We start from the raw sequence: 15,128 nt of genomic DNA on the forward strand, positions 1-15,128 counted from the left end.
GCTGGGGGTGGGGCCAGGAGCGGAAGCCACAGCCTAGGCTGGGGCAAGGGCCAGGGCAGAGCTTGGGGGGCAGAGCAGGGCTGGGTGCCACTCCCAACCCCCCCCCAATGTGGGCTACCTCAGGCCCTGCCACCCCCACCCCCCCAGTTTGGGGACCTCTGGTTTAAACACACTGTCTCTGCCTACATTAATTGCAGCATTGAAGGGACAGCATCAAGTCAAAATGGATCTGAAGTCTGTGCTTTGGGAGAAAAGGCTTAACAAAACCTAAGACCCACAGGCCTCTTTCCCGTCATGTCCTCTGCAGAGGGACTGAGCTGCTCGGTGATTTTGTACTCCCATTGCTATTGCTGTGTGACGTGCATCAGTCCATTGAGATCATACCACACTGCACTGTGACCAGGGTCTCAAGACTACATTTATTAACTCGACCCTGCCCCGGCCTCTGGCAGAAGAGAGAGTCAGGGGATGGACAAAGTGACAGAGTCGTGCAGTGTTGGTGGAGCTGTGTTGGGCCCATGATATTAGAAACAAGAGAGGTGAGGTAATAGCTTTTATTGGACCAACTTCTCTGGTGAGTGAGACAAGCTTTTGAGCTACGCACAAGACTTCTTCAGGTCTTTTCCCCATCAATCACTGGGCAGCCAGCTGAGGCCGGCTAGCGTGGAAACAGACGCTGGCTAGAGCAGGAATAACAGCAGCTTGTTAAAACTACTTGGAAGGGGAAGCTCCGGGCCAGTTAGTGACATTGAGCAGAGACTGCTTCCCTTAGGAGCCTATATACCTGCCTTGGGATCACCTGCGTGGGTCCCCACCTGCGGAATGGCTGAACCCTGGTGGAATGGTAATTGTCTCTGCAGGCCAGCTCAGGGATGATTCATCAGGCTTATGTAGTCTCAGGCCCAGAGGTATGACACAGAGAGAACAGCATCAGGAATACGGGTGGGTTATGAAATGATCTGTTTTATTATACTGCTTTGACAAAGGAAAAAAGACAATACCCACAAGTAGAAAGAATACAAATGTATTTTCTTTCAGGTTTTAGATGGACCCAACGGGTACAAATGCTTCCGTGAGCAAATAATAGCACTTGGGATGTTTAATGAACCCAAAGGGAGTGAGCACAAGGGACAAGATGGAATCCTGAAGGCACGCAGAGGCAAGGTGTCTCCTTTACTGAGATAACATGGGATAAAGCCCTTTTCGGAGGGCAGTGGGGGAAACGGACACTTCAGAACCCTGGCCCCGAGCATTTAATTCCTCGCTTTATAATCTGTATTTATGGGATAACCAATAACATCTCCAGGTCACATAAACACCCCGGAGATCACAAGCTTATCAAAACCATCTGCTGCAAGTTTCATGAGAAGAGACTTTTAGAGCCACTTGCTCATAGTCTGGCCTCATCAGATATTTTTGCACTTCCAAGGAGAATGTGGAGGCAGCCGCAGGAAGGGAAAGTGAAAAGGCCAAGTCATCTTTGAACCTCAAGGAAGGTCCAGTTCACGTTCTAGGGGAGAGCAAGTTATTTAATTATCCAAACTAGTTTCACTAGCTCTAAAGAGAGGAGGTTTGCTCAACTCTAAGCTAGCTTAGCCAGGAAAACCCTCCACGTTGGGAGATCCAAAAATACAGAGTGAGCCCCCCCATGTCTGAAGGGTTTTTATGCAAGAAAACAGCCCAAGTGGGAATGCAGGGGTACCTGGGGCAGATGGGGTATTAATAAGGGGAGCTACGCTGGGAGTTCTCCTAGAATTGTAGATCTTCCTCAGCTGTGGGATTTTCCATACACAGAATCTTTAGTTGAAGGGGCATTCAGGTTTGCCCATTAGAGTCACTCAACAGATGTCTCTGTTTCAGGCGTATTCTGCAGGCACCAGTCTGACATTACTTGGCACGACCTGTTCTCCAAGGCTCCGTTACGCTGGCTCTAACTCTAGCTCTGGAAGCTGTCCTCCTCCTGTGCCAGAGGGTGCTTGTCACAGTCACTGGTGTATGAAGGGCCATGCACAGACCCTTGGTGGCTGGAGTCTGAGAAGGCAGACATTTATACCACTCCATTCCATTAGGATGGGCAACTTCACCTGGGAGGAAGAAAGAGAGAAAGAAGGAATCAGAAAACACTGAGGGACAGGGAAACTTACACATGGAGTAATAGCTAAACTAAAGCAAGACGTCAGTGCTGTTTCCACCCTGGCGTATGTCAGCATCTCAGGGTATCTCCACCCGTTTCCATCACACCGACACTAGGAATGCAAGAGCTCACAACTGTCTTCTCACATGCCCTCCTGGGCAGCCTGTGGTGTTCCTGGCTGGGGCAGACGACCATGAAGCTCTCCCATCCCTGTGGAACGTAGGGGACAGATTTGCTATTTCACCTGGGAGCCATTTGTTCCAGGGCAGCCTGCAGAGATTTCCGGAGAGCTGTGTGGTTGAGATCCAGAGCACCAGACAAATGTCTCCGATGGGCTGGAGTAATCTGTGAAGGAAGAGGGAAAAGAAGCTGTTTAGGCCACTCTGGCTTCAATTCAAAGGAACGGTGGCTGGTAAGAGTTAGTTCCTTTCTCATCAACAGCCGAGTTCCACTGAGCTACGTGTTACCCTGTGTTAATAGCCTGAATTGGGAGCCCAACTGGAGACGCACTGGGCCTGATTTTCAGAGGTGCTGAGCAACTGCAGCGCCCACTGATTTCCATTGGAGCAGTGGGGGGTGTTGTACTCAATGCCTCTGAAAAATGAGGCCCTTGGTGTCTGACGCAGAGCTCCCCAAAACGGCAACACCCACAAGCAGGGGCCACGTTTCAAAATGTCCTTACCATGCCCCTCCAGCAGGCAGGCGCTCAGTTTTAAAGGTCTCAGCCAAAAGGCCCAGACTGAATACACTGCATAGAACTCAATGTAGCTACTTGCTGGGATTCCAGGCATTCTAGCGGTTCTAAACCTGGTGCTTAAACCACTGAGTCCACTGTTCAGAAGGGGTGACTGATTTTGGGCCTTGGGCCTGGTTTTCCAGAGGTGCTGAGTTGTGGGTGCTCAGCTCCTCTGAAAAAAATCAGGATTTAAGTGACTCTTCCCAAGTTCCAGGTGGATCAGAACTCAGGAATTCCAGATGAGCGGTGTAGTCAGTTAAGACAGGAAGTGAAGAAGAAAATCCCATCCAGCTGAAAGGTATTTACACTGAGATCCCTTTCACCAAAGAGATGGAGCAATGGACACCCTAAGCAGAGCTCGTGTTTGTGTAATTTCCTCTTGGCCCTGTGCACATAAAAGCAAGACCCCCGGGACTCACAGCTCTCAGTCTGGACTCACATTGCTGCTGTATATGGTCAGCACAGCCATCATCAGCTTGGTGTAATTCATTGACTTAGCAAACTCCTGGGCCAGCCGGCACAGTTTCAGGACCAGGAGGTTAAAGAGCTCAGGGGGCAGCTCCACCTGAAAGAGAGATGTGGACACGGAGCAAGGAGATTACAAGGAACAAGGGCCACCTCAGACACCAAGTGTCCCAGACTGGCTCACTGCCGATTCTGGATAAATTGAACCAAAGAGCAGTCAGCACCTACCAACAGCAGGGGCACCCAAATACCCTGGGAAATTGCCAGGTTCCTGAAGGCAGCATGGGAGGGACACAGACTGCAGCTGCCCTCATCTGTAATATGGAGGAGCTGCCCTTGAAGACTACTAGTCCCAGCATGCAATGCTCCATCTCAAGCCGCACAGCCTAGACACGGTAGCACGGGCAGTGGATAATAACTGTGGTGGCTTGGGTCAAGGTGGAGTCCTGCTCTGAGGGGAGAGAGGACTCCAGGCCATCAAGCCGGCACCTTTCACCACTACTAAATTCACACACAGGTATTTCAAAAGGGTCATTTAAATACATCAGGAGAGAATGTGTTTGCTCACCTGCCTTCCCAGCAATGTCTGCACAACAGTGATGAGCTCCTCTGACCACGGCATCTCCAGGACCTGGCTGGAGAGGAGAATAAAGCCAGGGCTACCCTAGAAACTCTGGCTGGTATAATAACGTTGGGTAGGGATGTGAATAACGGTGACACGTTTATACCAGCGCAGACAGAGTTTTACCTCTTACTTTGTTAGAGGATCTGGTATAAGTGATACCGATATGAGAATTCTTTTGCCAGTAGAAGCTGTGTCTGCACTAGGGGAAGTTTGCTGGAGTAGCTAGACCAGCAAACCCTTTCTAGTGTCGTCTACGCCTGAGAAAGAGACATGGCTGAACTGCGGGCACTGTATGGAATAGATCAGTGCTAACTGCCCACCTCTGCCCGCATAGAATTCTCCAGGGTATACGGCCCTCATGCTGGCCGCACAGTTCCCATGTGTGCAATGGAGTGGATTGTGTGGATCCAGGACGGTACCTGGCCCTCAGCCTGTAGTGAGGGAGGAGTGCCTGTCTGAACCAGTGGGCGATATCACACCCCAGTCATTCCTGTGCGAGGGGACACAGAGTGGGTGGAAATTCCTCCCCTTCTGTAAGCATTTACCTGAGCACCAGCCTCACATACTCTGGCTCCAGGCTGTCCTCTATCAGCTCGCACACTAGCTTCATCCGCTCAGGGCCTGCAACAACAAGATGGCAGCGTTGGCCACAAGCAGTCACATCCCATCCCCTTCCGCCCGCCCCCACAATCAGCTTCACCACCGCACACTGGGCATGTCCTCACAGCCCTGGCTCCTCGACCTCCTGCAGGGCAAAGGCCTTGTCTGCCGGGCTGGAGAGAGTCTGGCTTCCCCCCGGCCACATGGATGGAATAACTGATACCAGTCCCAGTCAGAGAGAGTCTCACATCCAAAGAGTCCAGCTAGGGGCTGTCGTGTCTCACTCCAGACATGCCACTCAGGGCCTGGTGTCAGAGGGCACTGCTCCTCTCAAGTTGGAGTAGTGCCACCTTACACCAGGGCAGAGCTCGTCCCTTGGAGCCAGTGTTCTGGGGCAGGGGCTCCCTCTCCCACTCAGTCCGGATCAGGAGTTCTCAGGCATTCGCACGCCCTGAGCCGCCAACAACCAGACTGCTTCGTTCACTCTGGAATACACGGTGCCTGTTGCATGGCGATTCGAAAGGAAGTGCCAGTCAATGCTTGACAGGGCTTTCCCAGGCGCTGAGGAGCCCTAACTCTTAGGTGACTTAGCAGGCTGGTTGCATCAGAGATGGTGAACAGGAGCAGATCTGTGGTCTCTGACCATAAAGACAACGACTGGTGACCCACAGATCAGGTAACGCAGCTCTCTGGTGTAGTGAGAGCAAGATGTCTGCATAGCACATACATCCGCCTGCAGAGGGGCCCTTCTCACTGTAGGACGAGCTGTGAACTCACCTGCCCCTGAGGCCCACAGGACTGGAGTGATCAAGGCACAGCAGACTGGGCGAGCATACTTGGAGCAGAACGAGGTCAGCGCAGCCATGAGATGACGGGAGGCCGGCTGGGTCAGCGAGAGAACCTAGGGCACGGAAGAAGATGCAGAACAAATACAGCTTAGCATGGAAACGCAGGCCCTGTCGCTTGGACCCTTTCCATCCCTGGGTGGGTCAGTGAAGCCGGGGTGTTTAAGGGGCCGATGGGGGGAATGTTGCCAAGTCTAGTGCATACCATTTAGAAATGGCACAGTCTCCCCTGCTGAAGGGGAAGGGAGCTAAGGAGGAACCAGCCCCTGTTCCGTGCTGTTTTACTCTATTCTCTAAAGTCAGGGGATGTCTTGGGCACAGGGCAGAGACTCTGCTCCAGCCAGGCCAAGGTCCCTTTCTCTGCCGCTCGGGCCCTTTGGCACTGCCGGCAACCAGTGAGCTCACAGAGCAACATCCAGCCAGTGCCATGGGCAGTGATCTCATATCCAAGCTTGACATCCCTACTGGAGACCCCATGCCCTCCTCCAACCACATCATCTGCACCAGTGATAGTTCATTTCAAAGCTGACTGCAAAGAGTTACAAAGGGATCTCACAAAACTGGGTGACTGGGCAACAATATGGCAAAAGAAGTTCAGTGTTGATAACTGCAAAGTAATGCACATTGGAAAACATAATCCCAACTATACAGAAAAAGTGATGGGGTCTAAATTAGCTGTTACCACTCAGGAAAGAGATCTTGGAGACATTGTGGATAGTTCTCTGAAAACATCCATTCAATGTGCAGCAGCAGGGAAAAAAAAAAAACTAGCAGAATATTGGGAATCATTAGGAAAGGGATAGATAAGAAGACAGTAAATATCATAATGCCACTGTATATATCCATGGTTCACCCATACTTTGAATACCCGTGTACTGTTCTGGTGGCCGCTTCTCAAAAAAGATACACCTCTACCCCGATATAACGCTGTCCTCGGGAGCCAAAAAATCTTACCACGTTATAGGTGAAACCGCGTTATATCGAACTTGCTTTGATCCGCCAGAGTGCGCAGCCCCGCCCCCCCAGAGCGCTGTTTTACCGAGTTATATCCGAATTTGTGTTACATCGGGTCGCATTATATCGGGGTAGAAATATATATATTAGAATTGGAAAAAGTACAGAGAAGGGAAACAAAAATTATTATGGGAATGGAATAATTTCTGTATAAGGAGATATTAAAAAGACAGACTGTTCAACTTGGAAAAGAGACAACTGAGGCAGACGATATGATATAGGCCTATAAAATCATGACTGGTGTGGAGAAAGTGAATAGGGAAGTGTTATTTACCCCTTCACAGAACACAAGAACTAGGGATCACCCAATTAAATGAATAGGCAGCCGGTTTAAAACAAACAAAAGGAAGTATTTCTTCACACAATGCACAGTCAACCTGTGGAACTCATTGCCAGGGGACATTGTGATGGCCAAAAGTACAACTGGGTTCAAAATAGAACTAGATAAGTTAATGGAGGATAGATCTTTCGATGGCTATTAGCTAAGGTGGTCAGGGATGCAACCCCACGCTCTGGGTGTCCCTAAGCCTCTGACTGCCAGAAGCTGGGAGTGGATGACAGGGGATGGATCACTCGGTAATTGCCCTGTTCTTTCCATTCACTTAAGCATCTGGCACCAGCCACTGTTGGAAGACACGATACTGGGCTAGATGGACCATTGGTCTGACCCAGTATGGCTGTTTTTTTGTGATTCCTTTCACTGGCTTTCTGGCTCTTACTGAAACATACTCATGCTCTTCGCTTCATGTCCAAGGCCGTATGTGACCTCGTCCCCATCTCCACTCACTTCCTCTTACTCCTTACGCTCCAACCCATCCTCCCAGCTTCTTGACTTCTTCAGCTCTCTCCGTCCCTTTCTCTCTCCTTCCCATTCTTCACCCAGAGCCCATCAGGTTGCTCCCGATGGTGCTGAGTCTGCAAAGTCTGACGCATGTGCTTAGCTTTAAGCAAGTACATGCTTCTTTGCAGGATTGGGGCCCATGTCGGCAAATCTTTACCCACTTCTTATCCACCAAGGACTGTCTCACTGCCTCCTCCTTCAAATCCACTTCTGCCCGGAATCCTTCCTGTGCTCACCAGTAACTGCCCACGCTTGCCCTGGGCTCAGCACCGGTTCCAGCTCTTGGTTCTATCTCAGAGTATAAGCACCTGGGGCAGGGCCCGTAAGATTTAGCAAAGGGCTGTGTAAATTTGCAGCATTCAATAAACGGTTTATACGAATGGTTCCTACAGGATGGTTCTGTCAACAGCAGGAACACAACTCAGCATAGACCCCCAAGTTACAGCCGTCAATACCTTTGTAACTGTGGGCCTGGGTGGCTCAGGGGATTGGGGATGAGCGCTAGCACTCCTCACCAGAAAGTTGTTGGTTCCAGCCCAAGGCAGCAGTTGCAAAAAGGGGTTATCGTCCCCACAAGCAGTGAGCCGGTGTCTTTTAGCGCAGTTCCTAGTAAGCAGGTGCCAATGGTACAAAACCCATCAGCACTGGCCTTGGGAGCTGGCTCAAGGCTTAGAGAGGTCAAGGATCGAACAGGTTACGGAGCCAGAGCTCCTCTCCCGTCCATATTGACAGAACCAGACGGGGAAAGTTTACCCTGTCACTGCGCAGTGCTGCATCTGTTCTGTACAGGCAGGACTTCAGTCTCCAGGGATTCACCAGCATGAAACACAACATACAACCCCTTCTCTCCCCAGAAGGTGTGTCTATCAATCAGGAGAATGGATCCTGGAGGACACGGTCTCTGGGGGCCGTCTGCCAGCTCAGCACCCCAGGTGTGGGCCATCGGTACCTACCCGCTGGAGGAAGAGCTGCTCCGTCAGCACCACGGCGTTAGTGTAGCTGAGCTCGGGCGTGAGAGCCAGCAGCCAGGTGCAGAAATGCACAAGGACACGTTCCGGATGCTGTGAGAGCTGGAGTAATGAGCACAGTCCCTCCAGCTGGAAGAGAGGCCGTACAAGCATTACGGACAGCAGCAGGACATTTCCCACGCACCGAAGAATGAGGAGAGGGATTAGAGGCTGGTTCCCTCGGGATGATTTTTATACGGGCTGCAATCAGCATCCCTCCCCGTGTTATCATTGCCCGCTCACCTGGCCAGGGGTGCATTCGTTCAGGATCTGCAGTTCGGGAGGGGAGGTCCCATCTGTTTGCTAAAGAGAAACAGGAGATTAAACAGGCCATTCGAATAACAGGTTCTATCCCCGTTCCCCCAGTTGGTTTCAAAGGAAACCATTCTCTGCTGCTTAACACAGAAGTTTGGACAGACCCAGGTTCAGAGCACAGCAAAGCCACAAGATGTCCAACTTCATGCATAGGAAGAAGAGCAGCATCTGCAGTGACATCAGCCCAGATGAAAACTTACAAAGGGAATCAATTCTCAGGTGTTAGGGGTTAATCAGGTAACTGCTGGGGGGCGGGGGGTGGATGGGTTGGGGGTTCTTAGGGGGACAGTCAGGGGGCAGGAAGTGGGAGGGGGCAGATAGGGGGCAGGGGCCAGGCTGTTTGGGGAGGCACAGCCTTCCCTACCCAGCCCTCCATACAGTTTTGCAACCCCAATGTGGCTCTCAGGCCAAAAAGTTTGCCCACCCCTGATGTAGCAGCAGGACTGCCCTTTCCCCAGTACAGGTCACCTCCACCTCTTCCTGCAAAGCCTGTCTCCTTGGATCAAATGCATTCCCTTTCTGGAGCCCCTGGTGCAAGCTGGTTTGGACCAAGTGCTCCTAGTGAAATGCAGACGCAAAATACTTACATTTGACTCCATCTCTAGCAGCATCTTAAGTCTAGGCACGTGCATCTGGGAAAAACATTTTAAAAATAGTTAAAGCCTAGAAAGAACAAAACCCCCAGGAGGGAGGCAAAATTCCCAAAGCCACCCAAATAATTCCCCAGCCCATTTTACTTCCCCTTTGGTTTCTGGGATGGGACATGGGAAGGCAGAGAATCAAATCTCAGTGCTCTGGGCCATTTCCTTCATTCTCTTGTTCTGAATTGTGGTGTTAAGTTGCTGTGCACTGTTAAAGGGCTGCTGTGCTTCACCCCAGAAGCAGCTGCATTTCGGTAGCGGGCAGCAGGACCCCTAAAAATGCCACAAGTAGTTTGCAATCAGTTAGCAGAGCCCTTTGGGATCTGTGGGTGGGAGGAGGTATATCAATGGTAGTCATTATTCCACTTTAAGGCAGCCATTAGTAGCAGCGACCTCTGGAAAGAGAGCCAGCTGCTAAAAAATGGCTGAGAAACTGGAGTTACAAGATAATCCCTTTCACACCTACACTGTTTATTCCCAAAGAGCAGGCCCTTGGCTCTAGGCCCCACTCCTGCCCGTGTCGCTCCACAAAGCACAATTTTGGTAACCTTTATGGTACAGGACAAGTTTCAGCTGTTCAGTGCTGCTGTTCATTGGGCAGGCGATACAGCGTCACCAAGTGAGGTGTGGAGAGGGGAGAACGGGGAGCTCTATTGGCCACACTGCTTTGGAGATTGGAAAGGCTGGGTTCTGCGTTCTATACTTGCACTGAGATAACTCACTTAGAAGGAATTCAAACACTAGCTGGTACCTGCATAAAATCAGGGACTTTTGCTGCTGCATCCCGCTGGCAACCCTGACTGGCCTCTCTTGTCTCCATGATGGCATCCGGCTGGGCATTTTCATTGGCCCCCCTGGTTTGGTTCTGAATGGACCCATGTCCAGATGCCTCTATACCAATCTCATCTTCCCTAGCACCAGCTCCTTTCACAAAGGTGCTTCCTGCCCGAGGTTCCAGGTCTAACTCCTCCTCTTCCAACCGGGACCTTTTCCTCTGCCTCTCCCCCTCGGGGTCCAGACTTTCCTCAGCTACTTGCTTGCGTTTCCTAAGCTGAGATGCAGAGTCGGTCGCATCCCCAGCCAGCCAGAGTTCAGGGCCTGGATGCTCCTGGATGAACCAACTCCGTTTCCTTTCCAAGTCCGGTTTGCTCTGAGTGCCACCCACGATCTTCTGGCACAGAGTTTTAAGCTGCTGCTGGCACGTGTCTGTCAGCGGAAGTGGAGTCCAACAGCTCCTCTCTTCTCTCAGCCCCCTCTCAAGTAGATCCCGCAGGGCCTGCACCCAGAGGTCTGGGCTGGGATCTTTCCTGGTAGCCTGAAGCAGCTGGCTGAGGCAGTCCTTCGGCACACTGCCCTGCACCATGTGCAGCAGGGAGAAGAGATTTCTCTGGCACAGCACGGGAAGCAGCAGCAGTATCGGTCTCCTGAGCAGGGGGCAGAAGCGGGGGTGGGGGGAGAAAGGAGGAATGAAAGAGATTCACTCGTAGATCTGCTCCAGGGAAAGAGTCAGGTGCCGGGTGCTGCCTCTGGAAGTCCTAACTCACCGTCCGCTGGAGGGAAATGGAGCAGGCAGAGGAGCAGAGATGGGCTGCCCGGGAGTCTGACGGGGTCAGATAGAGCATTTATAGAAAAAAGGATTTGGTCTGGGCCCACTCTTGACCTGAAAGATCCCCAACGTTCTGACCACACGACGGCCCCGCTCTGGAACTGGGCACTTTCTGTCTGTCTGCCTCACCTTTCCCGGCGTGACACAGGGAGCCCCCCTGCCTCTCGCGGGCACTGCAGCGGTTAGTTATGCAGACGCGTGTGTGCAAAACATTATTAATACACAGACCAGCACGTTGCTTCTTCGCTCTCAGGGCCAAGCCTGCCCTCTTTACTCAACCCACACTCCCAGTGCAGTAAATGAGCAAGAGGTTTGGCACTCCTGGGCTGGTCCTGAACGATGCTGAGCTGCCTCATCTCCCACAGGCTTAAATTAAGGGCAATCAGCACCGTGAAGGATCGGGCCCTTAAAGGGCCAAAGCAACTGCCGGACAGAGAAGTTATTGTGAGTTTTCTAAATAGACAACGTAAGCGACTCACAGGGTGAGGGTCCTCTCGGGCCCCCGCAGCACGGGCTCTTCAGCACACAAGGTCTCGGTGAAGATCTGCCAATGGAACGCCTGCCCTGGCGTGTCGCAGGCCCGGATGCGCTGGAGGGCTCGGAAGGCAGCCAGTGCCCCGCACGGCCCGGATGACAGCGTGTGGAGGAGGAGACGGGAAGGCTTGTCAAACCTCTGCAGCCAGGGAGCTGGGGGAGCTTCCATCTCATCGGCCCTGCAAAGGACACATCCAATCTGGATGGGGTCACAAGGCCGCCCGGCGATGCAATAAAACCCCAAGAGCAGCCAGGAGAGGTGAGGGGAAAATAGGATTTGCCATATATTGGCTTAGGCCATAAAAGGGTGCATAGGAGACAATTGGTGCATCTAGTATGGTACCCAGCATCCAGATCAGACCACTGGGTTGTCTAGCCCAGTACCCCATCTCCTGCCATAGTGGATACAATCAGCTTGTCTCCTTCCACGTACCAGCCGAGATAGTAAGATACCCCAGGAGACAGATGGGACCACCGGTCTGCCTAGTAAGATCTCCCATCTCCAAGAAAAGCTTCAAAACAGGGTGAAAACATCCCACAACAGAGTTAGCCTATTGCAGAATGCAGCATGTGGAAGGGCAAGAATTACTTCCTGACCTGCTGCAGGTGGCTTCTGCCCTGATTGGATTAACTTTCTCCTAGGTCCCCTAACTATTATTGGCCATAAAATCATGCAGCCCCTTTTAAAATCCAGCCACGGCATTTGCCTCAGTGACTTCCTGTAGCCGTGACACAAGGGAGAGGAGCGGCAGCAGCTCACGAGCTAACACAAAAGATGAAGAGCAAATTCATTTTGTGTAGACAGCCCTTGTCACGCACAGCGCCCCGCTGTCCCTCAGCTACCCCAAAGACAGGGGTGAAGAGATATGCACTAGCAGGTGCCTGGCACACAACGCTACAGCAGACAGTGAACTCCACTGAGCCCTGGACGGCTGTTTTCCACACTGGCTTGGAGGTAGGAGCAGGGAGCTGCTGGACATGGCACCCACCGTCAAGCAGGGCAGTTACTGGAGCCTAGCGGCAACCTTCACATTGCAAACCCGGCACAGGGAACATCTAATGCATAACAAAAATATTCCACCTGTGGAGCCACATTTGGGGCCAAGTGGTTTGTTTGCTTTACAAATAAGAATCCAGAAATGCACCCACAGAATCTGCAGAGGCCTTGTTTGCAGAGTTTTAATAATACATAGAAACCAGGTCACTCAAATCCAAGTCCGCTCTGTTCCACCCACTAGACCACGCTGCTGTGGTGCGCACAGAGGACAGGAGGGAAAATGTGGCCCTGAGCAGGTTTTGTGCTGGGAATGGCTTCTGGGGGGCGCTCCCAGGCTCCCAAGGAAGCCTCTAAAATCTCAGGACTCTTGGGCGGTGCTAGTGCCATAGCTGTGGATACCACAGAGCCCCCAGCCCCGGAGGCTAAACCCACAAACGAAACAGGGAGATGGGTCCTGTCCTGACAGCCCACGAACGAGACGTCGGCTCTCCAGCCACACGGCCATCCAAATTCACCCAGCAGAACTCCAAAGAGATCAGTGGGATGGGGCACGGTCCAGTACGTCTGGGAGAGATTAGTCACCATTTAAGACCATATAATGTCCATTTTTATCCCCGCCCCCATGGTTGCAAAATGGAACTGGGGGAGACGCAGGGCACCCCAGGCTTTGTCTAGACAAGGATTTGAAAGGTGTGGGCTAACGTATTAGCAGCTAAGAATTGCCATCTCGACCTGGGTTATGCATGCTAAAGGCACAGGCCTTTGTACATATATTTGCCAGCATAGGGTTACCATATCTAACAAATAAAAAAAGAGGACCCTCCACGGGGCCTGGCCCCACCCATTTCCCCACCCCAGCCCCGCCCTAACTCCGCTCCCTCCTCCCTCCCACTCCCAGCCACGCGGAAAGGGCTGCCCGAGTGCTACCGGCTTCACGGTTTGCCGGGTAGCCCCCAGACCCTGCGCCCCCGGCCGGCGCTTGCCCAGCGCAGCTGGAGCCCGGGAGGGGAAGCGCCCAGCCGGGGGCGCAGGGTCTGGAGGCTGCCCGGCAAACCGTGAAGCCGGTAGCGCTTGGGCTTCGGGCAGCCCCCTTGCCTCCGGACCCTGTGCCCCCAGCCGGGCACTTCCCCTCCTGGGCTCCGGCGGCGCAGGGTCCGGAGGCATGGGGGCTGCCCGAGCGCTACCGGCTTCGGGCAGCCCCCGCTCCTCCCCTGACTCTTCGGCTCTGTTTAAGAGCCGGGCTGCCCGAGCGCTACCGGCTTCGGGCAGCCCCCATGCCTCCGGACCCTGCGCCCCCGGCCGGGCACTTCCCCTCCCGGGCTCCAGCGGTGCAGGGTCCGGAGGTATGGGGGCTGCCCGAAGCCCGTAGCGCTCGGCTCTTAAACAGAGCCGAAGAGTCGGGGAGGAGCAGAGCCGCCGCGGCCGGAGGCTCTGCTCCTCCCCTGACTCTTCGGCTCTGTTTAAGAGTCAGGCTGCCCGAGCGCTACCGGCTTTGGGCAGCTCCCATGCCTCCGGACCCTGCGCCGCCGGAGCCCGGGAGGGGAAGTGCCCGGCCGGCGGCTGGGGTCCGGAGGCAAGGGGGCTGCCTGAAGCCCATAGCGCTCGGGCAGCTCAGAGCCGAAGACTCAGGGCAGGAGCAGAGCCGCCGCGGGAGGGAAAGTGCCTGGCTGGCATTTTCCCGGACATGTTCGGCTTTTTAGCAATTCCCCCCGGACGGGGGTTTGAGTGCCGAAAAGCTGGACATGTCCGGGAAAAAGAGGACGTATGGTAACCCTATGCCAGCACCTTCCAAATCCTAGCTTGGACTGTACCCAAGAGGGAAATCTCAGGCCAAAACGTTCAATCCAGAGAGTCTGCAGGTCTACATAGCTAGGCTCTGCCACAGAAGAGGCCTGATTCTGTAAGGCAGCAGTTCTCAACCAGGAGTATGTGTACCCCTGGGGTACGCAGAGGTCTTCCAGGGGTTACATCAACTCATCTAGATATTTGCCTAGTTTTACAACAGGCTACATAAAAAGCCCTAGCGCAGTCAGTACAGACTAACATTTCATACAATGACTTGCTTATACTGCTCTATATACTATACTCTGAAATGTACGTACAATATTTATATTCTAATCGATTTATTTGATGATTATATGGTAAACATGAGGAAGTCAGCCATTTCTCAGAACTAGTGGCTGTGCCACTCTTGTATTTTTATGTCTGAGTTTGTAAGCTGGTAGTTTTTAAGTGAGGTGAAACTGGGGGTGCACAAGACAAATCAGCCGCCTGAAAGGGGGACAGGAGCCTGGAAAGGTTGAACCCACCACTGCTCTAAGGCGCTGAGTACCTGTGGCTCCTATTAGCCTCCGTTATAGCGCTGACCATCAGGCACTGACTCTGGATTTAGCAGCCTGCTGTGTGAATCCTTCAGCTTCCCCACTCAGCACGCCAGGGAGGCCCCAGAGAGAAGCTGCTGCCAGGGGGTTGATTTCCCCCTACCGGGGCCTTGGAAGCAAAGTCAGCTTCAGCATCCGCTCTGCACAGCCTCCATCTCTGTTAGGGCCCAGCTCTCACTGGGGCAGCATGTTCCACTTCCTGGTTCACAGGCCCTCTCTTTCCCTTCCACGCCTTAAAGGAGCAGCGTCCCTCCACCACCCACCCCGAAACATCCCATGCCCCCAACACACAGACTCCTGTCCCCGCTCCCCCGCCTGCCCACAATCACTTCCCCGTCATTTGCTGAAATGCCAGGGGAGCACACGAAACCTTTGCTTGCCGGCGTT

General features: G+C 53.0%; 1 protein-coding gene across 6 annotated transcripts; it reads right to left on the minus strand.

Annotated features, from left to right (window-relative positions):
• Positions 1–943: 943 nt before the first annotated feature.
• On the minus strand, positions 944–14,923 carry FANCE (FA complementation group E). Of its 6 annotated transcripts, none has more exons than XM_024112297.3 (12): positions 14,693–14,923; positions 11,309–11,542; positions 9,975–10,647; positions 9,170–9,214; positions 8,511–8,570; positions 8,214–8,357; positions 5,338–5,461; positions 4,506–4,581; positions 3,904–3,970; positions 3,310–3,435; positions 2,379–2,479; positions 944–2,084 (listed from the first exon to the last, which is right to left on the minus strand). In XM_024112297.3, exons 1-12 carry the CDS (start codon positions 14,728–14,730, stop codon positions 2,081–2,083), a joined length of 1,692 nt encoding a protein of 563 aa, XP_023968065.1. In that variant the 5' UTR covers positions 14,731–14,923; the 3' UTR covers positions 944–2,080. The 6 variants fall into 6 exon arrangements, with proteins under 6 accessions (XP_023968065.1, XP_008174022.2, XP_042717445.1 ...); XM_008175800.4 differs by having other exon boundaries at positions 11,309–11,562; positions 14,693–14,903; XM_042861511.2 differs by having other exon boundaries at positions 14,670–14,903.
• Between the last annotated feature and the right edge of the window lie 205 nt (positions 14,924–15,128).

Source organism: Chrysemys picta, chromosome 4 (genome assembly GCF_011386835.1).
Source record: "Chrysemys picta bellii isolate R12L10 chromosome 4, ASM1138683v2, whole genome shotgun sequence".
NCBI lineage: Eukaryota > Metazoa > Chordata > Testudines > Emydidae > Chrysemys > Chrysemys picta.